The sequence below is a fragment of the Papio anubis genome, chromosome 20 (assembly GCF_008728515.1).
Source record: "Papio anubis isolate 15944 chromosome 20, Panubis1.0, whole genome shotgun sequence".
NCBI classification, from domain to species: Eukaryota; Metazoa; Chordata; class Mammalia; order Primates; family Cercopithecidae; genus Papio; species Papio anubis.
The window spans coordinates 4,628,856-4,656,022 of record NC_044995.1 but is presented as its reverse complement, the minus strand read 5'-3'; the positions used below and the strand labels follow the sequence as shown (position 1 = coordinate 4,656,022).

Here is a 27,167-nt window from a genome sequence, read left to right as displayed (position 1 = left end):
TGGCACATCCCTATAATCCCAGCTACTTGGGAGGCTGAGGCAGAAGAATCACTTGAACTTGGGAAGCGGAGGTTGCAGTGACCCAAGATCATGCCATTGCACTCTAGCATGGGTGACAGAGAGCACTTTGGGAGGCCAAGGCAGGCAGATCACGAGGTCAAGAGATCAAGACCATCCTGGTTAACATGGTGAAACCCCATCTCTACTAAAAATACAAAAAATTAGCTGGGTGTGGTGGTGGGCACCTGTAGTCCCAGCTACTTGGGAGGCTAAGGCAGAAGAACCGTCTGAACCCAGGAGGCGGAGCTTGCAGTGAGCTGAGATCGTGCCATTGCACTCCAGCCTGGGCAACAGAGTGAGACTCCGTCAAAAAAAAAATTACAAAGGGAAAAATGTTAAATTTACAGAGGAAAAAGCCCAGTAGATACCACTTTAACCAGGGATCAAGTATAGTGGGTTGAATGGGAATCCAGGAATCCAGGTACCAGCCTCTCCTTTCTCACACCTAGGACCCCAAAAGATAGGGCCACATCCAAATCCCTGGAACCTGTGAATGTTAACTTATTGGAAAGAGTCTGTATTGGTCAGGGTTCTCTAGAGGGGCAGAACTAATAGGATGTGTGTGTGTATGTGTGTGTGTATATGTGTGTGTGTGTGTGTGTACATACATATATATATACACACACACACACATATACACACACACACATATATATATGGAAGTTTAGTAAGTATTAATTCACACATTCACAAGGTCCCACAACAGGCCATCTGCAAGCTGAGGAGCAAGGAGAGTCAGTCAAGTCCCAAAACTGAAGAACTTGGAGTTCGATGTTTGAGGGCAGGAAGCATCCAGCACGGGAGAAAGATGTAGGCTGGGAGGCTAGGCCATTCTAGTCTTTTCACATGTTTCTACCTGCTTTATATTCTAGCCATGCTGGCAGCTGACTAGATGGTGCCCACCCAAATTAAGGGTGGGTCTGCCTTTCCCAGCCCACTGACTCAAATGTTCATCTCCTTTGGCACATCCTCACAGACACACCCAGGATCAATACTTTGCATCCGTCCATCCAGTCAGGTTGACACTCTGTAGTTTTTTTTTCTTTAGACAGAGTTCCACTCTGTTGTCAGGCTGGAGTGCAGCGGCGCGATCTCGGCTCATTGCAGCCTCTGCCTCCCAGGTTCAAGCAGTTTTCCTGCCTCCGCCTCCGGGGTAGCTGGGATTACAGGCATGTGCCACCATGCCCAGCTAATTTTTGTGTTTTTAGTAGAAACTGGGTTTCACCATGTTGGTCAGGCTGGTCTTGAACTCCTGACCTCATGATCCGCCCACCTTGGCCTCCCAAAGTGCTGGGATTACAGGTGTGAGCCACCGCGCCCCAGCAACACTCAGTATTAACCATCACAGAGTCTCTGAAGGTGCAGTTAAAGACCTTGAAATGAGATCATCTCGCATCATCTTTGTGGCCCATCAATCCAATGCCAAGTGACCTTGGAAGAGAAAGGCTGAGAGAAATTTGAGACAGAGGAGATCACATGGGAAGACGGAAGCAGAAATTGGAGTTGGGAGACAAAGAAGCAAACGTTAGAAGCCGTGTTTGCTCATCTCTGCTGGCCAACGTGACTTCACAAAGCCCCGGCTATGTGATGATGTGCAGCTCCCCAGAAAGATGCTTTGTAATTAGCCAGGCATGGTGGCAGGTGCCTGTAATCCCAGCTACTGGGGAGGCTGAGGCAGGAGAATCGCTTAAGCCCAGGAGTTCAAGACCAGCCTGGGGAATATGGCAAAACCCTGTCTCTACAAAAAAAAAAAAAAAAAAAAAAGGTAATTAGCTGGATGTGGTGGCATGCACCTGTGGCCCAAGCTACTTGTGAGGCTAAGGTAGGAGAATCACTTGAGCTTGGAGGTTGAGGCTGCAGTGAGCTATGATTGCAAGACTGCACTCCAGCCTGGGTGACAGACTGAGACCCTGTCTCTGGGGAAAAAAAAGAAAAACCTGTGGGCCGGGCACAGTGGCTCACGCCTGTAATCCTAGCACTTTGGGAGGCCAAGGTGGGCGGATCACGAGGTCAGAAGATCTGTTCTCCTCCACCCTGGTCCTCACCTCTTCCACCCCTCCCTGCCCAACAGCATAGCAGACACCACACACCCAGCTCACACATCTTTATTAGCCTGGATATCCGGTGGCCAAACAGGCTGCCCCTGCCCTGTGTCAGCCAGCTGTGGCCATCTTCACCCTCATTCCCCGGAGAGGCCAGCCGCCTGCTGGAAGGAGTCAGAAGTAGGTGGATGTCATTGATGTCTTGGAGGCCCCAGCCTGGCGGGACAGAAATCCACACCTGTGCCTGGAGTCCTCCTTCCCTGACCCTCTGAACCGGCGCTTAAAATGCTGTCCCGCCTGGAACAGGGAGGCCACATCCAACAGTGCGTCCTCAATGTGCTGCCCCAGCCTGTGGGAATCCTGGAAGGAGAACGGTGTCAGAGCCAGGGGAAGCTGGGAGACGGGATCCTGGAGGCTGAGAAACAAGAGGGCTGAGGGCCTGGATTCCTGGGTCTGAGGGAGGAGGGGTTGGGGCCTGGATTCCTGGGTCTGAGGGAGGAGGGGCTGGGGTCTGGACTCCTGGGTCTGAGGGAGGAGGGGTTGGGGCCTGGATTCCTGGGTCGGAGGGAGGAGGGGGTGGGGGTCTGGACTCCTGGGTCTGAGGGAAGAGAGGCTGGGGGCCTGGATTCCTGGGTCTGAGGGAAGAGGGGCTGGGGAACCTGGACTCCTGGGTCTGAGGGAGAAGGCGCTGGGGGTCTGGACTCCTGGGTCTGAGGGAGAAGGCGCTGGGGGCCTGGACTCCTGGGTCTGAGGGAGGAGGGGCTAGGGGCCTAGGCTCCTGGTTCCTGAGGAAAGAGGGAGTTGGTGGGTACACACGTTTGTCTCACCGTTTTTGTGCTTGATTTTTTGCTGGAGATGTGGAAGGTGATCATGTCATCCCCCATGAAGATATAAGAAACACCATAACCATGGTCATCAGCCTGGAGTCAGAAAGAGTGAAGGGAAGAAAATATCTCCGGTCTCCTCCACCCCCACTAGACAGGAGTGCAGGCCCCCAGCCCCCTCTTTCCTCTAGGGGCCAGCGCGCGCCAGCTCCACTCACAGGCCCGAATCCACCGCCCGAGGAAACATAGTCCGGGTAATTGTGGACGTCAAACAGATGCATTTGCTGAACAGGGATCTGGCTGGTGGACAGCTGCCACTGCTCCGAATGGACCTGAGGACAGGAGCCCATCACATGTGCAGGACAGAGATCTGCAGTTCCCGCCCTTGGCTCCACTTCACTCCCTGCATCCCTGGCTCTTTCTCACCCCTAAATCCCGGGCCTCCTTCTCCTGGCCGTGCCCTATCTGGCCACGCCCCTCATCTTCTCACCAACCACGTCCCTCTCCCCTTCTCCCTCGGACCACGCCCCTCCTCTGACCACGCCCTTTCCTCCTAGCCCCACCCCACTGACCCTTTCGTCTTTTGTCTGCTCCGGTTGCCTGGTTGCATCTCCGCCTTCTGCCTTTCTTCCCCCGCCCTCCAGCGCTCTAACTGACTTCTCTGCTGATGCGTCCTTTCTCAACATCACCCTTTTTTTTTGGAGACAGAGTCTCGCTCTGTCGCCCAGGCTGGAGTGCAGTGGTGCGATCTCAGCTCACTGCAACCTCCGCCTCCCGGGTTCAAGGGATTCTCCTGCCTCAGCCCTCCCAAGTAGCTGGGATTACAGGTGTCTGTCACCATGCCCAGCTAATTTTTGTATTTTTGGTAGAGATGGAATTTCACCATGTTGGCCAGGCTGGCCTCGAACTGTTGACCTCAAGTGATCCGCCCACCTCGGCTTCCCAAAGTGCTGGGATTACAGGCGTGAGCCACCGCGCCCGGCCTTGATGGGTCCTTTTTCAACATCACCCTCCTTCCCTGAAGCCTCTCCCTTCTTCCATGGTCTCCCATTTCCCTCTCTAACCCTTTCCCTGTGCCCCAACCTGGGTCAGGAAGGGCGACTGCAGGTGGAGGAATCGGGACACGACGTAGAGTGCAAAGAGGTGGCGGTCGACTCCCTGCCCGCTCATGGCTGCCTTCAGCAGAGCCTGGTGCTTATCCACTGCCACGCGAAACAGGGCAAGGCACTGTGGGTCCTGGGGTCCCCAGGGAGGTCACAGGTCATGGAAAGACAGGAAGTCGACTTAGTGCTGGGCCTGCGGCACACCTGGCCTCAACCAAGCTTGCCGCATCCCTGCAAGGTGGGAATATCAACCCCATTTTACAGATGGGGAACTGAGGCTTAAAGAGGGGAAATCATGTGCCCAGGTTCACACAGCCAGGGACAGCCAGGTGGGTTTCTAGGTGTGTCTGGCCCCAGAGCCCAAACTCCTCCCATGGAACCACAATACCTTGTAGGTGCGGGAGTAGGTGTGGGGCAAGGGAGCAAAAGTGAGGGGTGGGTGGGATCTGGGCAGAGGGGGGTGCGGGGAATGGTGCAAAGGAAGGTCATAAGGTCACATAGAGGTTAAATGGGCGGAGTTACATTGTAAAAATGGAGTTCCGGCCAGGCCCATCGGCTCATGCTTGTAATCCCAGCACTTTGAGAAGCTGAGGCAGAGAGATCACCCAAGGTCAGGAGTTCGAGACCAGCCTGACCAACATGGTGAAACCCCGTCTCTACTAAAAAAAAAAAAAAAAAAAATTAGCTGGGCATGGTGGCGGGCACCTGTAATTCCAGCTACTCGGGAGGCTGAGGCATGAGAATTGCTTGAACCCGAGAGGCAGAGGTTGCAGTGTGCCAAGACTGTGCCACTGCACTCCAGCCTGGGTGACAGAGCAAGACTCCATCTCAAAAATAAATAAATAAATGGGGTTCCTTCTTGGGTGCTCCCCCAGTGCCCTGTGAGACCACCATGAAAGCAGATATCACACTATGCTGGGCTGTCTCCCTCATCGGTGAGCTCTTTGAAGTCAGAGGCCAGGTCTGATTCATCCCTTGTCCCTCGTGCCCCTCATGGAGGCTGGCTTCAGTAGGTCCCATCAATGTTTGCAAGTGGATGAGTGAGTACCCGGAAATGACTGAAGCCTCAAGCGAGGCTTGCACCCACCGTCTTCTCTTTGTCCTCCATGGCCCTCACAAAGTTGCAGGCCTCCCTCGTGCAAGATCGCACCGTCTCCGTCCGGCCTTCCAGGAATAAGCGAGTCATGGCCGACTCATAAGTCAGGCAGAATTGACCCCTGTCCTGGGGGACAAGGAGGAAAAGAGGAGTCTGTCAGCAGGGCTCAGGAAATCTTACAGACTTGACCCATCTCTGTCCAGACCTCCAGCGTCCTCCAGCCAGCCCAAGAATGGTTGGGAGAGAGAATTCAAGATGGCCGACCCACAATGGCAACGACCACAGGGAACTGTGGAGGGGCAGGTCCTGGGGGCTCAGGTGGACTGAGACCCTGAGGGGGCTGTGGTGGGGAACCCAGCTGACCCGGAAGTGGGCCAGTTGCAAGGCGATCTGGATGAAGCTGTCTGAAGAGAGGTGGCAGCGTCGGATGAAGCTCTTGCCAAATAGGGAGAATGGAAAGACATGGCAGTCGACATTTTCAGACAAGATCTTGGCTCCCCTCAGGGCTAGAGAGATGGAGGAGTGGATCTGCCAGAGGAGGAGGGAAGAGGAGTAGTTGGGGTTACAGATGGGGGTAGGGTGAAAGCCAGGAATGAGGCTGGAAGCGAAGGTGGACGTGGAGTTAGGGTTGCGGCAGAATACGGAAATGGGGACAAAGAACAGAAGAGAATTGAAGGATGAGACTAAAGATGGGGATAGGGGCTGAACATGGTGGCGCACGCCTGTAATCCCAGCACTTTGGGAGGACGAGGTGGGTGGATCACCTGAGGTCAGGAGTTTGAGACCAGCCTGGCCAACATGGCGAAACCTCATGTCTATTAAAAACACAAAAAATTAGCCAGACGTGGTGGCAGGCACCTGTAATCCCAGCTCCTCGGGAGGCTGAGGCAAGAGAATCGCTTGAACCCAGGAAGCGGAGCTTGCAGTGAGCCGAGATCGCGCCATTGCACTCCAGCCTGGGTGACAGAGCCGGACTCCGTCTCAAAAAAAAAAAAAAAAAAAAAAGATGGGGATAGGCATGGCAGTGCAGACTGGAACAGGATTGGGGTTGGGCCACAGCTGAAGCTGGGGTTGGGAATGGAGGAGGGACTGAGAGTGGTTTGGGAATGGAATGGGGAAGGGGTTGGATATGGAAAGTGAATTGGAGTTGGGCATGGGTTGTGGTTGGAGGTGGGGTCATGACTGAGTACAGGATGGGGTTGGGGTTGGGGTTGGGTATGGGGTGGAGTTAGGATGAACATGGGAGTGAATTCAGGTGTGGTGGTGGTGTTGGGATGGGATTGGGCATGGAGGAGGGGTTGGTGCTGGGGTTGGACAGTGGTGAGTTTTGAGTCTGAAGCGAGTAGAGATGGGGCTGGGGTTGAGGATGGGATTGGCAATGGGAGGAGGGTTGGAGTTGGGGCTGGGGATGAGGTTCGTGTTGGGGTTTGAGGTTGTAGATGCATTTGGCCTGATTTGGAGGTGGGGGAAGTGTGGGTTTCGGGTTGGGGGTAGAAATGGGGTTGATTTTCAGGTTGAGATTGGGGGTGGGGATGAGTTTGGAGTCAAGGCTAGGAATCTTGGGACTTGGAGGAGAGGCCCAGAAACCCAGCCTCACCTGGTCTGGAAGGTCCCATTGCAGCCGCTGGGGTCGGGGTAGTGTGGGGTCCGGGTGCCCCTTGCAGTGGCCGTCTGTTGAGTAGCCCAGCTGAAAGCATTCTGTAGCCAGAGTGAACTGTGGACAAACAGAGGCTGTCAGAGACCCTTCCTCCCTGTGGACTGAGGCCATCTAACCGGGACCTCTTTTCATACGGCCCTTTTTGGGGTAGGGGGAAGTCTCTCAGAAACAGAAACCTCTGATGTTCACAGATGGGGTCTCGGGTTCATGTTCCTCAAGAACAGGACTAATACCAATACTCAACCGGCGTTTACTGTCCCTGTACTTCTTTTCTTTTCTTTTTGACAGGGTCTTGCTCTGTCATCCGGGCTGGTGTGTAGTGGTGAAATTATAACTCACTGCAGCCTCAAACTCCTGGGCTCAAGCTATCCTCCGGAGTAGCTGGGACCACAGGCATGTACCATCATGCCTGGCTAGTTTTTTTTTTTTTTTTTTTTTTTTTTTAATGTTTTTAGTAGACAGGGTCTCATTTATGTTGCCCAGGCTGGTCTCAAACTCCTGGGCTTAAGTGATCCTTCTGCCTTGACCTCCCAAAGTGCTGGGATTACAGGCATGAGCCACTGCACCCAGCCCGGAGTCATCGTCTTGCTCTGTAACTCCTCGCTGTGGGACTCTGGGAAAATCACTTCCTTCTTTGAGCCCCAGTTACCAATTCATCAAAGGAAGGTCCTCACCCCAGACCCTTTCTTTGCTGGGTGACCCTGGGCCAGCCTCTGCCTCTCCCTGAGCCTCAGTTTTTCTTTCTTCTCTTTTCTTTTTTCTTTTTTTTTTTTTTTTTTTTGAGATGTAGTCTTGCTCTGTCGCCCAGGCTGGAGTGCAGTGGCACGATCTCAGCTCACTGCAACCTCCACCTCCTGGGTTCATGCAATTCTCATGCCTCAGCATCCCGAATAGCTGGGATTACAGGCACACACCACCATGCCTGGCTACCAGTAGCGACGGGGTTTCACTATGTTGGCCAGGCTGGTCTCGAACTCCTGACCTCATGATCTGCCTGCCTCAGCCTCCCAAATTGCTGGGATTACAGGCGTGAGCCACCGTGCCTGGCCAAGCCTCAGTTATTCTTCTGACCCTAAGGCCCTGGAGAGGATAGTCTTTGGAGATGGGGCGGGGGTCCCCAGAACAAGGGAGGGCTGGCCGCCCTACCTCCCACATGTGTCCTGAGATGGGGCAGTCGGCCCAGGAGTGCTCCACGCTGAGGCCCAGCTTCCCGTTAGAGAAGACGATTAGGGTGAAGGATTTGTCAAACCAGCTGTCGGGGAGAGTTCAGAGGGGTCACCGAGAGCGAGGGGCAGAGGGACCTCGGAGTGCTTTCTGTGGGACGTGAGGGGGTTTTCTAGATGGGGAGATGTGGGAATGCATTGGGGTGCTGGTGTGGGGATTTCTAGGACCATTGGGGGTCCTCAGTAGTGGCCCTGGAGGTATCCAAGATATGTCTGGCATTTAGAATTTGGGGATTTTGTTTGTTTGTTTTTTTGTTTGATGGAGTTTCACTCTTGTTGCCCAGGCTGGAGTGCAGTGGCGCGATCTTGGCTCACTGCAACCTCTGCCTCCCAAGTAGCTGAGGGTTCAAGTGATTTTCCCACCTCAGCCTCCCAAATAGCTGGGATCACAAGCACGCACCACCATGCCCAGCTAATTTTTGCATTTTTAGTAGAGATGAGGTTTCACCATACTGGCCAGGCTGGTCTTGAACCCCTGACCTCAAGTGATCTGCCTCTCTTGTCCTCCCAAAGTGCTGGGATTACAGACATGAGCCACCACGCCCAGTCTAGAGTTTGGAGATTTTTAGAGAACTCACTGAGGAAGGTTCAAGGCTTTTGGGGGTGCTGGGAGGTCAGTGGGACCCCCCTGGGGCCTAGGAATTCAGTGATGCCTGCCAGGCCTGAGAATCTCTAGGTCTGGAAGTCTGCATCTGGGGCCATGGGTTTGGGGTGCCTGCATTAAGGCCTGAGGATTGAATGGTTCAAGTTCTGAGGCTGAGGTTGCCAAGTCTGGGGTCAGGGCCTAGGGGTCCTGGGTTTGGTGGTCCTCAGATCTGGGGTCTCTGGGTCTGAGGGTCCAGCTCAGGGGTTTGGAGTCTCGGATTTGGGGGTCACTGGGACTGGGTTATAGGTCTTGGTCCCAGGTCTCCAGGTCCCAAAGCATTGGGTCTGGGGTCCTCAGCTCTAGGCAGCCGCTGGTCTACAGACTTTGCAGGTGTGGGCTCCAGGGTCTGGCTGTCTACTGTCGGGGGTCCTAGGTCTGATATTGCATTCTGGGGTGCCATGTCTGGGGGCCCCATCCCAAGACTGACTCACCGGTCATGGCCCCGGCCAGCCAGCAGGGCATGGGCATAGGCATCCAACGACGCTGCTGGGTCCTCCCTGGTGAGCCCCGCGGGCTCAGCGTCCAGTGACACAAAGAAAGCGGCCCCTTCCACTGCCTCCAGGGCTTCTGCTGCCTGGGTCTTCAGGGACGTTCGCACCTGGGCCCACGTGCCCCTGGAGGGCCCGGGATGTGCCTGAGTCCATCCTGCCCAGCCGCCACCTGGTCCCACCCTGCCCTTCCACGGCCCCAGGACACTGGCGGCCTCTGAGAGCCCCTGACCCCTGACCCCCGACCCTTACCTGGGAGCGGCAGTCAGAGCAGCCAGATGTTCCTCGTGGGGGCAGGCCGGTGAGGGATCATCCAGGATTTGCTGAAACTGCTGCTCCAGGGCCCTCGGGGAAAGCAGGCTGTTTCGGGAGTGGGTCCCCACGCGGAAGAATCGGCCCCGGTGGAAGACAGCCACGTGTTGGCTGTCATGGAGGTGGCGGATGTAGTCTAGGGGTGGCGTTGGCAGAAGCGTGGGGACAGGCCAGACACATAAAAATAGCGACCATTTATTTATTTATTTATTTATTTATTTATTTATTTATTTATTTTTTTTGAGATGGAGTCTGCTTCTGTCGCTTCCAGGCTGGAGTGCAGTGGCCGATCTCAGCTCACTGCAAGCCCGCCTCTCCCGGTTTACGCCATTCTCCTGCCTCTACCTCCCGAAAGTAGCTGGGACTACAGGCCTCCCACCTCGGGCCTGGCTAGTTTTTTTGTATTTTTTAGTAGAGACGGGTTTCACTGCGATTAGCTGTGATGGTCTCGACCTCCTGACTCGTGATCCACTGGCCTCGCCTCCCAAAGTGCTGGGATTACAGGCTTGAGCCACCGCCACTCGCCCAAGTGACCATTTATTATATGCTGCTTAGGTGTCATCAGTTGTTCAAAGCACCCTAGTAATCATCAGCACCCTAGGACTTTTGGTTTTTGGAGACAGGGTCTCGCTCTGTCGCCCAGGCTGGAGTGCAGTGGTGAGATCTCAGCTCACTGCAGCCTCAACCTCCTGGACTCAGGCAATCCTCCCACTTCAGGGTCCTGAGTAGCTGGGACCACAGGCGCATACCACCATGCCTGGCTAATTTTTGAGTTTTTCATATAGATCGGATCTCACTACGTTGCCCTAGGCTGGTCTCGAACTCCTGGCCTAAGCAATCGTCCACCTCGGCCCCCCAAAGTGCTGGGATTACAGGCATAAGTCACTGTGCCCAGCTCCTAGGTACAATTATTATCCCACTTTAGTGGAAGCTGAGGCTCAGAGAGGGTAATAACGTGCAGAAGGTCACACAGCAAGGATGCAATGGGTCCCAGCTCAGGCAGGCGGGCTCCAGAAAACCTGCTCTTAGCCACTATATTGTTCTGCCTCCATCAGTGGGGACAGGAGAGGGTCTCACCTTTTTGGACCCCTGGAATCCGCGTGGTGTTGAAGATCTTCTCATACTGGGCAGAGCATAAGGGACGCATTCCCATTAGCAAAGTCTACAGGAAACCGTGGGCTGTGAGCTGCCTTCCAGGACCCATGTGGCCCAAAGGCCACAGGACCACACCTCCATCCCCAGCCCACTGGGGCCCTCTTACCGGGGGTATCTCCTGGCGGTTCAGGCGGTGGCGGTACAGGAGGAGGGCGTGGACGGCATTCCCAGCGCGAGCTGCCTGCAGAGGCGTGGGTGTGACATACAGGAAGTCCTGGGGACCAGGAGAGGGGATGGTAAAACACCCGGGGTCAGGTTTCCCCTTGATGGAACCACTGACCCAAATACAGGTCCCGACCCCAAAAGAGGGCGGAACGATGAATCCCAGATGGTGCGTCCAGATCCAGGTCACCGAGCATGGATGTCACCTTCCATCCAGGTACCCCAACCCTAGACCTGGGGCCTGTGAACCTCACCCCTCCCCTTCTCACCATCATGTAATAGTTGCTGTTCACCATCAGCGGATTTCGGGAACGCAGGTACACAAATTCCTCCCACCAGTCACTGACCTGGGAGTGGGGTGGGGAGACACACAGTGAGGGGCCAGGGCCTTGCTGCGGGAGGGACAGTAGGACAGGGAAGGCCCCAGATGTTCCTGTGTCAGGCAAGGAGGATACAGCCAAAGAAGCCAGTCATCGTAGTCAGTAAATAGCCATCACCTAGAAATCCATCCATGGGGGATCAGTTAGCTAAACCCTGTTACACTCCAGCAGTGCCCTATTACATAGCTATTGGAAAGAACAAGGTACAGCTGGGCGCGGTGGCGCCTACCTGTAATACCAGCACTTTGGGAGGCTGAAGCAGGTGGATACCTGAGGTCAGGAGTTCAAGACCAGCCTGGCCAACATGATGAAACCCCATCTCTACTAAAAATACAAAAATCAGCCAGGCGTGGTGGCGCACGCCTGTAATTCCAGCTACTCGGGAGCCTGAGGCAGGAGAATCGCTTGAATCCTGGAGGCATTGGTTGCAGTGAGCCGAGATCGTACCATTGCACTCCAGCCTGGGCAACAAGAGTGAAACCCTGTCCCCCCCCCCCCCAAAAAAAAAAAGAGGAGAAAAGAAAAGCAGAATATAAATGTAAAATTTATAAAACAATAAATATGTGAAATAATATATATATGTGTAAATACATGAAAATTTTGGCCTTGCCAATACCATAATAAAATCAAACAATGAAAAACACAAAAGAAAGCACTGTGTCACAGTTTAGCTGGTCTTGTAGGGTTTGTTTTTGTTGTTGTTGTACATAAAATACAAGTGTGTGTATTACTGGCAGTTGGCTTGGAGGTACAATAAAATATACAGGCCAGGAGCGGTGGCTCACGCCTGTTATCCCAGCATTTTGGGAGGCTGAGGTGGGAGGATAGCTTGAGCCTAGGAGTTTGAGACCAGCCTGGGCAACATGGCAAGACCCCATGTCTACAAAAAAGTTCAAAAATTAGCAGGGCTGGGGGGCACAAGCCTTCCCGAGTCCCAGTTACTAGGGAAGCTGAGGTGGGAGGATGGCTTGAGCCTGGGAGGTCAAGGCTGCAGTGAGCCATGATCACGCCACTGTACTCCAGTCTGGGTGATAGAGTGAGACCCCTTTCAAGAAAGAAAAAGGAAAGAAAGAAAAAAAAAGAGAAAGAAAGAGAGAGAGAGAGGGAGGGAGGGAGGGAAGGAAGGAAAAGAGAGAGAAAGGAGGGAGGGAGGAAGGAGAGAGAGAGAAAGAAAGATAGAGATAAGAAAAAGAAAGAAAGAGGCCAGGCGTGGCGGCTCACGCCTATAATCCCGAAGGGAGGAAGGAGAGAGAGAGAAAGAAAGAGAAAGAAAGAGAGAAAGCAAGAGAAAGAAAGAAAGAGGCCAGGCGCAGTGGCTCACGCCTGTAATCCCAGCACTTTGGGAGGCCGAGGCAGGCGGATCACGAGGTCAGGAGACTGAGACCATCCTGGCTAACACGGTGAAACCCTGACTCTATTAAAAATACGAAAAAAAAAAATTAGCCAGCTATGGGAGGCTGAGGCAGGAGAATGGCATGAACCCTGGAGGCGGAGCTTGCAGTGAGCCGAGATCGCGCCAGTGCACTCCAGCCTGGGCGACAGAGTGAGACTCCGTCTCAAAAAAAAAAAAAAGGGAGGAAGGGAAGGAAGGAAGGAGACAGAAAAAAAGAAAGGAAGGAAGGAGAGAGAGAAGGAAGGAAGGAAGGAAATAAGGAAAGAAGATAGGAAAGGCGGGAGGGAGGGAAGGAAGGGAAGAAAAAAATATGCGTGTGTGTGTGTGTGTGTGTGTGTGTGTGTAAGTAGAATCTTGTCCAAAAGTATGAAGAAAAACAAAAATTTAACCAGAAAAGCAAGGCCTGCCGTTCCCTTCTACTTCTCGACATTTCGTCCCCTTCATTGGGTTTGACCAACTGAGCCTGCCATATCGGTGCCCCTTGGGGCTCTGCCGCAGACCCTCTTCCCTTCCCCTCTCACTCTCACCACAGGTTTTCTCATCCGAGCCCAGTGTCTCAATGACCTACAATGGTAGATCTCACGGTAGCTTCCTCTGCAGCCTCCCACCCTCCAGTCTTTCCCCCAAACCAGAGCTGACCCAGCCCCTTCCTTGCTCCAAACCCTCCCATGGCTCCCTAGTACCCCCAGGAAAGAGTCCAGGATCCTCAGTCTGGATTTCAGGCCTCTCCCACCACTCCTCACCATTCAACTCCTTTGTGGTTTTTGTTTGTTTGTTTGTTTTTGTTTTGTTTTTGAGACAGAGTTTCGCTCTGTGGCCCAGGCTGGGGTGCAGTGGCACAATCTCAGTTCAGTGCAACCTCTCCTGGGTTCAAGCAATCCTCCCGCCTCAGCCTCCCGAGTAGCTGGGATTATAGGCGCATGTGCCACCACGCCCAGCTAATTTTTGTGTTTTTAGTAGAGACGGGGTTTCACCATGTTGTCCAGGCTGGTCTCGAACTCTTGACCTCATGTGATCTGCCTGCCTCAGCCTCCCAAAGTGCTGGCATTACAGGCGTGAGACAGTGCGCCAGGCCTAGGTCCTGAAATTCTGGTTCAGTCTTTGGAAGATCAAGGGTGGAGCTCAGAATACTGGAGCATCTATACCCTTAACCTCAACATTAAACATAGACAGAGAGCATATATATGTTATGAGCATATATATATAAATAAATACATATGCTTATATGTATATTTAAATGTTGAGGTTAGGCTACAGACGTATGTGAGCGGGGCTCAGTGCATTGGCCCTTGGGGGCCCAGGATGCAGGCCCGGGGCCAGGCTCCAATCGCTGCAGGGGGCGTGTGGGTTGTGGGCGTGTCGTGGGGCGGGGCGTGTAGAACTCGCAAGTTTAGCAGGGCGAGCTCACAAACTTAGCCTTTCAGGTAGGGCCTTGGTGGCAGTGGCGGGACTCACATAATTGGACGCCCACCAGGACTTGAGCCTCAGGTACCACTGCAGCAGCGACGCCTGCAGCCTCAGGAATTCCTGCGCCAGGACCGCGGTCCAGTCGAAGTCCTCGTCGGAGAGGACGGGCCGGACCGACTCCAGGTACTAAAGGAGAGAAGACGGCAGGTCATGCCCGCGGCCCGCCCCGGCCACCCCGGCCCATCTGCGCGCTCCCAGGCCCACCTTGCGCACGGTGTCCTGCACAGAGGGCACGGGCTGGCGCGGCAGGGAGCGCTGGTAACTGAACAGCATCGGGTGGCGGCCGGAGAAGATGCGGACCAGGGCCTGGGGAGGAGGAGTTACCGGGTCATTAACCCCTCACTGGGACCAGGGAGTTGAGGGGGGCAGGGGTCAACAGTGGGACAGAAACCCAAAGAGAAGGACACAGAGACTTAAGAGCATCAGAGACCCCGAGAGAGAAAAGGACAGAGACCCAGAGACAGGGGACAGAGACCCAGAGAGAGAAGGACAGAGACCCAGAGACAGGGGACAGAGACCCAGAGAGAGAGGGGGACAGAGACCCAGAGAGAGGGGGGGATAGAGATCCAGAGAGAGGGGGACAGAGAAGTGGGTCCCAGGAGAGCGGGAGTAGGGCTATGCCCCTCCCATACCAGCCAGGTCTTGGTGGGGGAGGACATGGCTCCGTGGGGCTCAAGAAGCCAGCCGTGGTAGGACAGAAGCAGCCTGAGGGCCACGTGCAGTGTGAAGATCAGGGTTCCCCACAAACAGGAGGCAAACAGCGCAGCTGCCAGGACCCCCCGGAGCCCGTGGTGCTGTCCGCCCCTGCAGGGAGAGAAACAGAGGCTGGGCCTAGGTCTCCTGGCCTCAGAATCTCCCTCCCTTCCAGCCCCCTCCAGCCCCTGCACTGATCTTTTGGCTGTGAGACAGAGAAACCCATTTTTGTCATTTTAGTAGGTGTGAGCTCTGTCACCCCCTCCAGCCCCCTCCCATTGTGGCAGCACCAAGCTTCCAAAGTCACTTTCCATGGAAACCGGTAGGTGCTTAATAAATGACAGCCATTATTTCTATTGAGGGGACACTTTTTCCTCCCAGCTATCACTACTCTAAGGCAATAGTTCTGAAACTGTGGCTCCTGGGAGCACCGCCTGGGAGCTTGTTGGAAATACATATTTCTGGCCCCTTTGACACCTAACAAGCCAAAATCTCTCTGGGTGGGGTCCAGCAATCAGCGTTTTTTTTGTTGTTGTTTGTTTTGTTTTGTTTTTGAGATGGAGTCTCACTCTGTCGCCCAGGCTGGAGTGCAGTGGCACGATCTTGGCTCACTGTAACCTCTGTCTCCTGGGTTCAAGCAATTCTCCTACCTCAGCCTCCCAAGTAGCTGGGATTACAGGTGTCTGCCACCATGCCCAGCTAATTTTTTGCATTTTTAGTAGAGACAGGGTTTCACCACGTTGGCCAGGCTGGTCTCAAACTCCTGACCTTAGGTGATCCGTCCACCTTGGCCTCCCAAAGTGCTGGGATTACAGATGTCAGCCACCGCGCCTGGCCATAATCAGTGTTTTAACAACCCATCCAGGTGATACCAATGCCAGCTTAAATTTAGGAAAAGCTGGTCTAAAGCTACATTAAATCAGCACGTTTGTTTGCAAAGTTTGCAAATGTCACTTGGAGGACTTGGGTCAAATGACTTTCCCTCTATAGACTGAGTAAATCTAGCGTTCTGGGAATTTTTTTTTATGGGGGAGGGGTAGAGACGGGAGTCTCACTATGTTGCCCAGGCTGGTCTCAAACTCCTGAGCTCAAGCCTCCTGCCTCAGCCTTCCGAAGTGCTGGGATTACAAGTGTGAGCCGCTGTGCCCGGCATCCCTCTTGGAAATGTCTACATCTGGTCCCGGGTCTGTTCTTTGAAGCCATCTGCACCAAATGTGGACCTTCTTCCCCAGGAGGACTCATCAAAGAACTAGACCTGACATTTCACCTGCACCCGGTTTTCAAACCCTTCCTGAAGATGACAATAACACAATAACAATAATGCAGCCACTCCCAAGAGAAACTCCTGGCACTCTACTGACTATGGGACAGGCAGGATTTTTTTTTTTTTTTAATTGAGACAGAGTCTCACTCTGTCGCCCAGGCTGGAGTGCAGTGGCATGATCTCACCTCACTGCAACCTCTGCCTCCGGGGTTCAAGCAATTCTCCTGCCTCAGCCTCCCAAGTAGGTGGGATTACAGGCGCCCGCTACCACGCTTGGCTCATTTTTGTATTTTTAGTAGAGACAGGGTTTCACCATGTTGGCCAGACTGGTCTCGAACTCCGACCTCAGGTGATCCGCCCACATCTGCCTCCCAAAGTGCTGGGATTACAGGTGTGAGTCACCATACGCGGACGACAGGCAGGATTTTGATTAATTCTTCCAAGCACTCTACGAAGCAATTATTCATACCCTCATTTTACAGATGAAGGCCTTGACAATCAAGAATGGTGAGGTCTCGGCCGGGCATGGTAGCTCAAGCCTGTAATCCCAGCACTTTGGGAGGCCGAGACGGGCGGATCACGAGGTCAGGAGATGGAGACCATCCTGGCTACTTGGTGAAACCCCGTCTACTAAAAATACAAAAAACTGGCAGGAGGCTGAGGTGGTGAGCCTGTAGTGCAGCTACTCGGGAGGCTGAGGCAGGAGAATAGAAGCCGGGAGGCGGGCTTGCAGTGAGCTGAGATCAGCCACTGCACAGCCTGAGCAGAGAATGTCTAAAAAAAAAAAAAAAAAAAAAAAAAAAGAATGGTGAGGTCTCTTGGCTAAGACTACGCTTGGAAGCTAGAGATGGGCCAGCTCATACTTTGAGGCGGAGTGCTTGCTCTGTCGCCCAGGCTGGAGTGCAGTGGCCCAGATCTCAGCTCACTGCAGCTCATACTCGAGTTCAGCCATTCTCCTGCCTCAGCCTCCAGTAGCATGAGACTACAAGCGCCCATCCACTGTATTTTAGTAGAGCGAGGTTTCACCCGATATTAGCAAGATGATCTCGTCTCCTGACATAAGTGATCCCACCGTCGGCCTCCCAAAATGCTGGGATTACAGGCTTGAGCCACCGCTGTCCCGACCTTTTGAATGGAGTCTCGCTGTGTCCTGCTAGGCTGGAAGGTACAGTGGCACAATTTTGACTCACTGCAACCTCTGCCTCCCAGGTTCAAGTGATTATCCTGCCTCAGCCTCCCGAGTAGCTGGGACTACAGGTGCACACCACCACACCTGGCTAATTTTTGTATTTTTAGTAGAGGCGAGGTTTCACCATGTTGTCCAGGCTGGTCTCGAACTCCTGACCTCAGGTGATCTGCCCACCTCAGCCTCCCAAAGTGCTGGGATTACAGGTGTGAACCACAATGCTTGGCCATTTTTTTTTATTTTTTTCTTGAGACAGGGTGTCACTCCCTTGCCAGGCTGCAATGCAGTGGCATGATCTCAGCTTGCTGCAGCCTCGACCTCCTGGGCTCAGGTGATCCTCCCACCTCAGCCTCCTGGGTAGCTGGGACCACAGGTGAGTGACACCACACTTGGCTAATTTTTTGTATTTTTAGTAGAGACGGGGTTTCAACATGTTGCTTAGGTTGGTCTCAAACTCCTGGGCTCAAGTGATCCTCCTGCTTTGAACTCCCTAAGTGCTGGGATTACAGGCATGAGCCACTGTGCCCAGCAAAGCTCGCACTACTTTTTCTTTTTCTTTTTTTTTTGAGATAGAGTTTCGCTCTTGTCGCCCAAGCTGGAGTACAATGGCCCGATCTCAGCTCACTAAAACCTCCACCTCCCGGGTTGAAGCGATTCTCCTGCCTCAGCCTCCCTAGTAGCTGGGATTTCAGGTGCCTGCCACCGTGCCCAGCTACTTTTTTGTATTTTTAGTAGAGATGGGGTTTCACCATGTTGGCCAGGCTGGTCTTGAACTCCTGACCTCAAGTGATACACCCACGTCGGCCTCCCAGTGCCCAATGTGCCGGGATTATAGGGGTGAGCCACTGCACCCGGCCTCACCTCCTTTTTCTTCATGCTATACCTTTGTTAATCTGACCCAAAGTAAGTCTCAGAGGTAACTTTTCTTTAGCAGGTACACCACAATGACAGAAGAATTTACTGGGTGGAGGGAGAGTGATTGGGGGTTATTGGGCTGGAGTGGGGGAACCTCACCAGTCGGGCAGCAACTCTTTGATCTTCTCCATCAGTCCTAAGGAAGGATCCAGCTGGAGGAACCAGGCAAGCTGGATGGCACTGAAGAGGAAAAGCCAACTGAGGGGGCTGGCAGGAAACACACCGGTGAGAAAGTCATTCTGTGGGGAGGAAAGGGCATCCATTCAATCATCTGCCCTCTCCTCTGTTCTGTGCCATCCTCAAACATTATTGAGCACCCAGTGTGTGTTGAGCCCTGAGCTGGATGCTCAAGATCTAGTAGGGAACAGAGAGATCCAGGTCTTGCCCTCAGGAAGGTCAGTCCAGAATGAAGTAAGTATTAATTGCTATAGGGCAAGAAACAGGAGGAGCCCTGTGTTGGCAAGTTATAGTCTAAGGGCATCAGGGAGGGTTCCCTGGAGGAGGATATTCTGAGGCAGGACTTCGAAGGGGAGGCTGTCAAAGGCAGAACAGACCGGGTGTGGTGGCTCACTCCTGTAAACTCAGCACTTTGGGAGGTCAAGGAGGAGAATCCCTTGAGCATAGGAGTTCAAGACCAGCAGTGGGCCGGGCGCGGTGGCTCAAGCCTGTAATCCCAGCACTTTGGGAGGCCGAGACGGGCGGATCACGAGGTCAGGAGATCGAGACCATCCTGGCTAACATGGTGAAACCCCGTCTCTACTAAAAATACAAAAAACTAGCCGGGCGAGGTGGCGGGCGCCTGTAGTCCCAGCTACTCCGGAGGCTGAGCCAGGAGAATGGCGTAAACCCGGGAGGTGGAGCTTGCAGTGAGCTGAGATCGGGCCACTGCACTCCAGCCCGGGCTACAGAGCAAGACTCCATCTCAAAAAAAAAAAAAAAAAAAAAGACCAGCAGTGGCTCACGCCTGTAATCCTAACACTTTGGGAGCCTGAAGCGGGTGGATCACTTGAGGCCAGGAGTTCAAGACTGGCCGGGACAACATGGTGAAATCCGTCTCTAATAAAAATACAAAAATTAGCCGGGCATGGTGGCGGGTGCCTGTAATCCCAGCTACTTGGGAGACTGAGGCATGAGAATCGCTTGAGCCTAGGAAGCAGAGGTTGCAGTGATCCAAGATTACGTTACTGCACTCCAGCCTGGGTGACAGAACAAGACTCTGTCTCAAAAAAAAAAAAAAAAAAAGCCAGGCACGGCGGCACACACCTTAGTCCCAGCTACTTGGAAGGCTGAAGCAGGAGGATCACTTGAGCCCAGGAATTTAGGGATGAAGTGAGCTGTGATGGTGACACTCCAGCCTGGGTAACAAAGTAAGTAAGACCCTGTCTCAAAAAAATAAATAAATAAAAAAGTCGGGCGCGGTGGCTCACGCCTGTAATCCCAGCACTTTGGGAGGCCGAGACAAGCAGATCATGAGGTCAGGAGATCGAGACCATCCTGGCTAACACGGTGAAACCCCGTCTCTACTAAAAATACAAAAAAAAATTAGCCGGGCATAGTGGTGGGCGCCTGTAGTCCCAGCTACTCAGGAGGCTGAGGCAGGAGAATGGTGTGAACCCAGGAGGGTTTGCAGTGAGCCGAGATCACACCACTGCACTCCAGCCTGGGCGACAGAGCGAGACTCTGTTTCCAAAAAAGAAAAAAAAAAAAGCAAAATGATCCTGTTCAGAGCAGGGTCTGGAGCTCAGTAAGGCCTTCTAGAAGTACCAGATCATGGAATCAATGAGGAATGAACAACAGCACTGGGTTACTAACGAAACTCCTTTGGAAGCCTGAGAGAGAGAGAACTAACATTTAATGAGCACTTACTACATTCCAGGTGCCATTTACAAGGATTAACAATTTAAATCCTCCCCAAACTGTGTTAAGTAAGTACTAACATGACCTCATTTTACAAATGACAACACTGGGGTTTGGCCAGGCGCAGTAGCCCATGCCTGTAATACCAGTACTTTGGGAGGCGGAGGCGGGTGGATCATCTGAGGTCAGGTGTTCTTTTTTTTTTTTTTTTTTGGTTGTTTTTTTTTTTTTTTTTTGAGGCGGAGTCTGGCTCTGTCACCCAGGCTGGAGTGCAGTGGCGGGATCTCAGCTCACTGCAAGCTCCAGGTTCACGCCATTCTCACCTCCAGCCTCCCAGAGTAGCTGGGACTACAGAGCGATCTGCCACCAGCCCATCTAGTTTTTGTATTTTTTTAGTAGAGACAGGGGTTTCACCGTGTTAGCCAGGATGGTCTTGATCTCCTGACAACGTGATCCGCCCATCTTGGCCTCCCAAAGTGCAAGGGCCAGGCTTGAGCCACGCGACCTATAGAGGTAGAGGTGTTCAAGACCAGCCTGGCCAACGTGGCAAAACCCAATCTCTACTAAAAATACAAAACTTGCTAGGCACAGTGGTGGGCACCTATAATCCCAGCTACTCAGGAGGCCAAGGCAGAAAAATCAGCAGACCCAGGAGGTGGAGTTGCAGTGACAAGATCACCATTGCACTCCAGCCTGGGCGACAAAGCGAGATTCTGTTCAAAAAAAAAAAAAAAAGGCCAGGTGCAATGGCTCATGCCTGTAATTCCAGTGCTTTGGGAGGCCAAGGCGGGCAGATCATGAGGTCAAGAGATAGAGTAGAGGCCATCCTGCCCAACATGGTGAAACATCGTTTCTACTAAAAATACAAAATTAGCTTTACATGGTGGCACACACCTGTAGTCCTAGCTACTCGGGAGGCTGAGAGCCCGGACTGTCAGCTTGAACCAGGAGGTGGAGGTGCAGTGAGCAGAGATCATGCCACTGCACCTCCAGCCTGGCAACAAGCGACTCCATGTCAAAAAAAAAAAAAAAAAAGGCCAGGAAGCTGAAGTAGCGGTGTGGCTCAAGCCTGTAATCCCAGCACACTGGGAGGCGAGGCAGGCCGGATCTGAGATCCAGGAGATCGAGATCATCCTGGCGAACATGGTGAAACCCGTCTCTACTAAAAATACAACTAGCCGGTGAGGTGGTGAGCCTGTAGTCCCAGCTACTCGGGAGGCTGAGGCAGAATAAGTAAACCCGGGAGGCAGAGCTTGCAGTGAGCTGAGATCCGGCCACTGCACTCCAGCCTGGGCGACAGAGCCAGACTCCCATCTCAAAAAAAAAAAAAAAAAAAAAAAGGCCGTGCAGTGGCTCACACCTGTAATCTCCCAGCACTCTGAGAGGCCAAGGCGGTGGATCACCTGACATCAGGAGTTCGAGACCAGCCTGCATGGCAACATGGTGAAACCCTGTCTCTACTAAAATACCAAAAATTAGCTGGGGCGTGGTGGCAGGCGCCTATAATCTCAGCTACTTGGGAGGCTGAGGGGCAGAAGAATGCGCTTGAACCGAGGAGGTGGAAATTGCAGTGAGCCAAGATCATGCCATTGCACTCCAGCCTGGGCAACAAGAACAAAATGTCAAAAAAAAAAAAAAAAAATGCATTTTCTCCACATGCAATTTTACCACACACACACAAGTAGTTGTGTGTATGCTCTTGTAGGTTTATAAATGTATGTATCTGTGTATGTATGTATTTAAACACAGGAAAAGGATGGCCACGTTTGTTGGGTTTTGAGGCGAATCTCCCTCTATCGCCCAGGCTGGAGTGCGGATGGCGCGTCTCCGCTCACTGCAAGCTCTACCTCCTGGGTTCACCCTTCTCCTGCCTCAGCCTCCCCGGTAACTGGACTACAGGCGCCGCCACCCGTCTCCCGGCTAGTTTTGTATTTTTACAGTAAGCCGAGGTTCACCGTCAGTGTCAGGATGGTCTGGCTCTCTGACCTCATAATCTGTCTGCCTCTGCCTTCCAAAGTGCAGGATTACACTGAGCATGTTTCCACCCGGCCAGGATGGCTACATGTTAACACTTTGGTTGGTGGATTTGTACAGAGGCTAAGGAGTCCCAGGGTAGGGGGTGGGAGGTTCTTTGGAATTCCAAGGTGGCTGTCTGCCAAGTGGAACAGATTCACAGCCAGCAAGACCATAAGAGCGGGGTTTAGCCTACTGAAACATCTCAGCCTCAGGAGGTCTCCTGGGCTGCCCCTCCCCTTTTTTCTGAGGCGGTCATGCATCTCACTCAGGCCTGGAGTCGTGGTGGCGATCTTGGCTCACTGCAATCTGCCTCCGGGTTCAAGTGATTCTTCTGCCTCCAGCCTCCCAAGTAGCTGTGATTACAGGCACCCAGCCACCACGCCCGGCTAATTTTTGTATTTCAGTAGAGACAGGGTTTCACTATACTGGCCAGGCTGGTCTTGAACTCCTGACTTGAGTCCATCTGCCTTGGCCTCGAAGTGCTGGGATGCAGGCATGAGCCACGGCGCCCAGTCCACCATCCTTATTTGCTTTCACGACACCCCATCACTCTTCTCCACCGATTTATCATTCACCATAGCATGTTTCTACATCAATATCAGATGACACTATGGAATGTCACCATACTCTATATTTGCTTTCGTCATTTTGTGCCTTCTCCCCAATTAGTGAGGCTCCCATAAAAGCAGGATTCTGTCTTATTTATTTATTTATTTATTTATTTTGAGATGGAGTCTCCTCTGGCCAGCTAGGCGCTGGAGTGCAGTGGCGCCATCTCGGCTCACCTGCAAGCTCCGCCTCCCGGGTTCATGCCATTCTCCTGCCTCAGCCTCCTGAGTAGCTGGGACTACAGCCCCCCCGCTACCACACCCGGGTTTTTTTTTTTTTTTTTTTTTTTTTTTTTTAGTAGAAACAGGGTTTCACCGTTTTAGCCAGGATGGTCGCGATCTCCTGACCTCATGATCTGCCCGCCTCGGCCTCCCAAAGTGTTGGGATTACAGGCGTGAGCCACTGTGCCTTGCCTGTCTTAATTTTTTCAATAGAGATGGGATCTCCCTATGTTGCCCAGGCTGGTCTCCAACTCCTGGGCTCAAGCGATCCTCCTGCCTCAGCCTCCCAAAGTGCTGGGATTAAAGCCGTGAGCCCCCGGCGCCAGGAGTGATTCCATCTGTTGATCTCTGCTGTGTTCTCCATACTAAAGAGGGCCAGGCCCTTACCGGATGCCCCATAAATATATGGTGAATGAATGAAGAACAATATCAGAAGCTAACACTCAGACCTCGCCATGGGCCAGGACATAAAAGAGTTGATTTAGGCCGGGCGCGGTGGCTCACGCCTGTAATCCTAGCACTTTGAGAGGCCGAGACAGGTGGATCACGAGGTCAGGAGATCAAGACCATCCTGGCTAACACTGTGAAACCCCGTCTCTACTAAAAATACAAAAAATTGGCCGGGCGCGGTGGCTCAAGCCTGTAATCCCAGCACTTTGGGAGGCCGAGACGGGCGGATCACGAGGTCAGGAGATCGAGACCATCCTGGCTAACATGGTGAAACCCCGTCTCTACTAAAAAATACAAAAAGCTAGCCAGGCGAGGTGGCGGGCGCCTGTAGTCTCAGCTACTCGGGAGGCTGAGGCAGGAGAATGGCGTGAACCCGGGAGGCGGAGCTTGCAGTGAGCTGAGATCCGGCCACCGCACTCCAGTCTGGGCGACAGAGCGAGACTCCGCCTCAAAAAAAAAAAAAAAAAAATTAGCTGGGCGCGGTGGCAGGCGCCTGTAGTCCCAGCTACACGGGAGGCTGAGGCAAGAGAATGGCGTGAACCCGGGGGGCAGAGCTTGCAGTGAGTGGAGATCACGCCACTGCACTCCAGCCTGGGCGACAGAGCGAGACTCCGTCTCCAAAAAAAAAGGCTATCCTGTGAGGGAGGTGCTGTCAACACCAATGTTTTCCACGAAGGGAAACTGCAACTCCAAGAGAGGTGCTTGCCCAAGATGACACAGCTACTAAGCCGTGGAGTCAGGATTCAAACTCAGTCCTGACCCCACAGGTGTTCAAGACCCCAGTTCACACACAGGGGATGTGATGAGGGGGAGGCCCTGTATGGAGACAGTGCAAGAGTTCTAGAACCAGGAACTCTGGGACAGACATGGGTGCTGGTTACACATTGGGCATGGGCATTCTAGAACAGGGACAAAGGGCAGGAGTTTGGGCCAGGTGCAGTGGCTCATGCCTATAATCCCAGCACTTTGGGAGGCAGATCACTGAGGTCAGGAGTTCGAGATCAGCCTGGCCAACATGGTGAAACTCTGTCTCTACTAAAAACACAAAAATTAGCTGGCATCACGGTGCACACCTGTAGTCCCAGCTACTCAGGAGGCTGAGGCAGAAAATCGCTTGAATCCAGGAGGTGGAGGCATCAGTGAGCTGAGATCGTGCCACTGCACTCCAGCCTGGGAGACAGAGCCGACTCCGTCTCAAAAAAAAATGCTGGAGATGATCCCAGCACTTTGGGAGAACCGAGGTGGGCGATCACCTGAGGTCAGGAGTTCAAGACAAGCCACAGCCAGCATGGTGAAACCCTTCTCTACTAAAAGTACAAAAATTAGCTGGGCATGGTGACGGGCACCTGCAATCCCATCTACCCCGGGGGGCTGAGGCAGGAGAATCGCTTGAACCCAAGAGGCAGAGGTTGCAGTGAGCTGGGAGAGATTGTGCCACTGCACTCCAGCCTGGGTGACACAGCGAGACTTTATTTCAGAAAAAAACAGGCTGGGCACAGTGGCTCACACCTGTAATCCCAGCACTTTGGAGGCCGAGGCAGGTGGATCACCTGAGGTCAGGAGTTCAAGACCAGCCTGGCCAACACTTTGGAAGGCCGAGGTGGGTGGATCACAAGATCGCGAGTTCAAGACCTGCCTGGCCAACATGGTGAAACCCCATCTCTACTAAAAATACAAAAATTAGCTGGGCGTGGTGGTGGGTGCCTGTAATCCCAGCTACTCATGAGGCTGAGGCAGGGAACTGTTTGAACCCAGGAGGTGGAGGTTGCAGTGAGCCAAGATTGTGCCACTGCACTCCAGCCTGGGTGACAGAGTGAGACTCTGTCTCAAAAACAACAACAACAACAACAAAAGAAGCTTGAGATGAAAGGGAGAAATGAGAATTTCACCATAAGGTAAGGATATGGAGTTCTAGTAACTGAAAGTGGGTAGTTTTTGGGGGGCCCAGTTCCCCTCTTGGGTGAAAGAAGTGAACAGAAGTTCACAGCAGGTGAGGCTGTGGATCCCGGAAGTGAGCCAGGGAGAAATAACTAAAGGGGTCCCGGGAGCAGACATCGAAATTCCCGGAAAAAGTGGTGATAGGCTCCCAGAAACGGACCAACTGAAATGCCGGAAGTGAGCCTCAGACATCCAGGAAACAGAATCCTGGATCTCCGGAAGGAAACCAACCAGCAGCACGCCTCACCCAGAAACGTGAGAGATGCCTTTTCCAGGAGCGCAGGCCAGAGAGGTAGATCTCCTGCAGCACAGGGGCACTGAGTTCCACTTCAGCCCCGTCCGAGGTCAGCGAGGTTCGGAAGCCCACGGCCTGGTGCGCTTCAGCCATGTCACGCTGGAGCCCTGGGAGTGGGGCAGAGTCACTCTTCAGGGCCCCAGCCCCTCCTCCCTCAGACTCAGGAGTCCAGGCTCCCAGCCCCTCCTCCTTCATACCCAGGAGTGCAGGCCCCAGTCCCTCCTCCCTCAGATCCAGGAGTCCAGGCCCAGCCCTTCCTCCCTCAGATCCAGGAGTCCAGGCCCCCAGCCCCTCCTCCCTCAGACCCAGAAGCCCAGGCCCCAGCCCCTCCTCCCTCAGACCAGGGATCCCACGCCTCCAGCTGCCTCTTTGCGCTGACCCAGGACTAGCTCATCCTTCTCTAAGCACCTGAGGGGTCTTGCGGGTCCTGGTTTGTAGACCCGGAGGTTTTGAGGGAAGGACGTCAATTCGGGGCCTCTGGGAACGCGTAGAGAGGCCAGAGGGATAGCTCGCGTTAACCCCTTTACCTGCTCTGCCAAGAACATGGTGCGGGGGCAGTGCCCTCCCCCCTAATACAGGACTCTGAAGATTCGGGGGTAGGTGGAGGAGGGAAACTGGTCCAGGCTGAGTTGCGGGGTCTTGAGAAAAACATTAGTTTTAGACCCATATGAAACAAACACCTATTAGATATTGACGCTGTCTACCCCATTTCCGCTTCTCATGCCAAGGCAAGGGGGGTGGTGTCTATAAATTCATCTGCTCTGAGGTGGCCCAGCGTCCCCTCCCCCTGCCCGGGCTGGAGAGGATGGGGAAGGAAGCACCCACTGCGCATGCCTCGCAGCCTGGGATGCTGAGACTGTGAGCGGAGGCGAGCGTCGAGGACAAGTGATGGAGAGGCTTGCACGCCCAACCCTAGACACAGGACTCCAGCCCCCTCAGGAGCCCGAGCCCCTGGGGTCCAATACTTACCACGTTGAATCAGGGGTCCGCTGATCGGATCCTGGGGTCCAAACCCGAGTCCACCCCCGCCCCCGGATTTTGAGCGCCGGCCCCAAATCTCCCGCTTGCGTATGTCCAATCCCAGTGCAAGGAGTCCACCACCGGGTCGACGGGCCTTTGGAGTCCTGCCCACTCCCAGATCACCGTCACCCAGAAACCCCGATTCCTGTCTCTAGTGTCCCTAGCCGGGTATTCAGGTCCCGGGTTTTATCCCCGCCTCCTTCCAATCCCCGCGTTCTATCCCCGCCCCCTTAGAGCCACGGCGTCCAATCCCCTCCATCCGTTCGATCCCCAGTCCTCTGTCTCCTTTTACCCGGCCAGATTCTCCACCATTTGGCCGCTCGCATTCTGCGCAGCTGTTCGGAACTCGGGTTTCTGGGCTCCTCACTCGGCGCATTGTCTCTTAATCTCCTGTCTCTTCGAGGAACAAGGCTCACCTGGGAGGCCACAGCCCACCCCTAAGTGCATTGTAACGTCAGGCGCGTAGGGTGCCGGGGCAAATCTCAGCTCTTTCACGCCAGGGAGGGAGGAGGGGTGTTTGGCGGTAAGGAGGGCCCACCAAAACCACCCACGGAAGGTGCATGGATTGAGTTGGCAAGAAGGAGGCGCTACAGCGGGTTGGATTCAAGGTAGACAGTGGGACTTCCGTGAGGGAGAAGCAGCATGGATAACGGAGAAGGGTGTATTAGAGACCCAGCCCCGACTGAGAGGTCGAA

The 27,167-nt window shown here is 53.6% G+C and overlaps 1 protein-coding gene across 4 annotated transcripts; it reads right to left on the bottom strand.

Moving 5' to 3' along the window:
* Positions 1-2,147: 2,147 nt before the first annotated feature.
* Positions 2,148-27,108, bottom strand: CPT1C (carnitine palmitoyltransferase 1C). Of its 4 annotated transcripts, XM_009194998.4 has the most exons (20): positions 26,422-26,659; positions 25,980-26,090; positions 25,405-25,559; positions 18,166-18,305; positions 14,641-14,812; positions 14,213-14,314; positions 13,997-14,134; positions 11,038-11,115; positions 10,713-10,820; positions 10,529-10,613; positions 9,392-9,587; positions 9,083-9,265; positions 7,929-8,034; positions 6,723-6,839; positions 5,489-5,653; positions 5,117-5,251; positions 4,010-4,162; positions 3,145-3,258; positions 2,930-3,022; positions 2,150-2,462 (listed from the first exon to the last, which is right to left on the bottom strand). In XM_009194998.4, the coding sequence occupies exons 3-20, from the start codon at positions 25,543-25,545 to the stop codon at positions 2,277-2,279; spliced, it is 2,412 nt and encodes an 803-aa protein (XP_009193262.2). In that variant the 5' UTR covers positions 25,546-25,559; positions 25,980-26,090; positions 26,422-26,659; the 3' UTR covers positions 2,150-2,276. The 4 variants fall into 4 exon arrangements, with proteins under 4 accessions (XP_031515040.1, XP_009193262.2, XP_003915965.2 ...); XM_031659180.1 differs by lacking the exons at positions 25,980-26,090; positions 26,422-26,659 and adding an exon at positions 26,765-27,108 and having other exon boundaries at positions 2,148-2,462; XM_003915916.5 differs by lacking the exon at positions 25,980-26,090.
* Positions 27,109-27,167: the final 59 nt, after the last annotated feature.

Coding starts and splice junctions, on each gene's coding strand:
- CPT1C (XM_031659180.1), bottom strand. CDS start 26,798: ATGCGAGCGGCCAAATGGTGGAGAATCTGGCCGG. Junction 10,614..10,712: donor ACCGCCAGGAGATACCCCCG/GTAAGAGGGCCC, acceptor GGTTTCCTGTAG/ACTTTGCTAATGGGAATGCG. Junction 6,840..7,928: donor TCTCAGGACACATGTGGGAG/GTAGGGCGGCCA, acceptor GTTTGTCCACAG/TTCACTCTGGCTACAGAATG.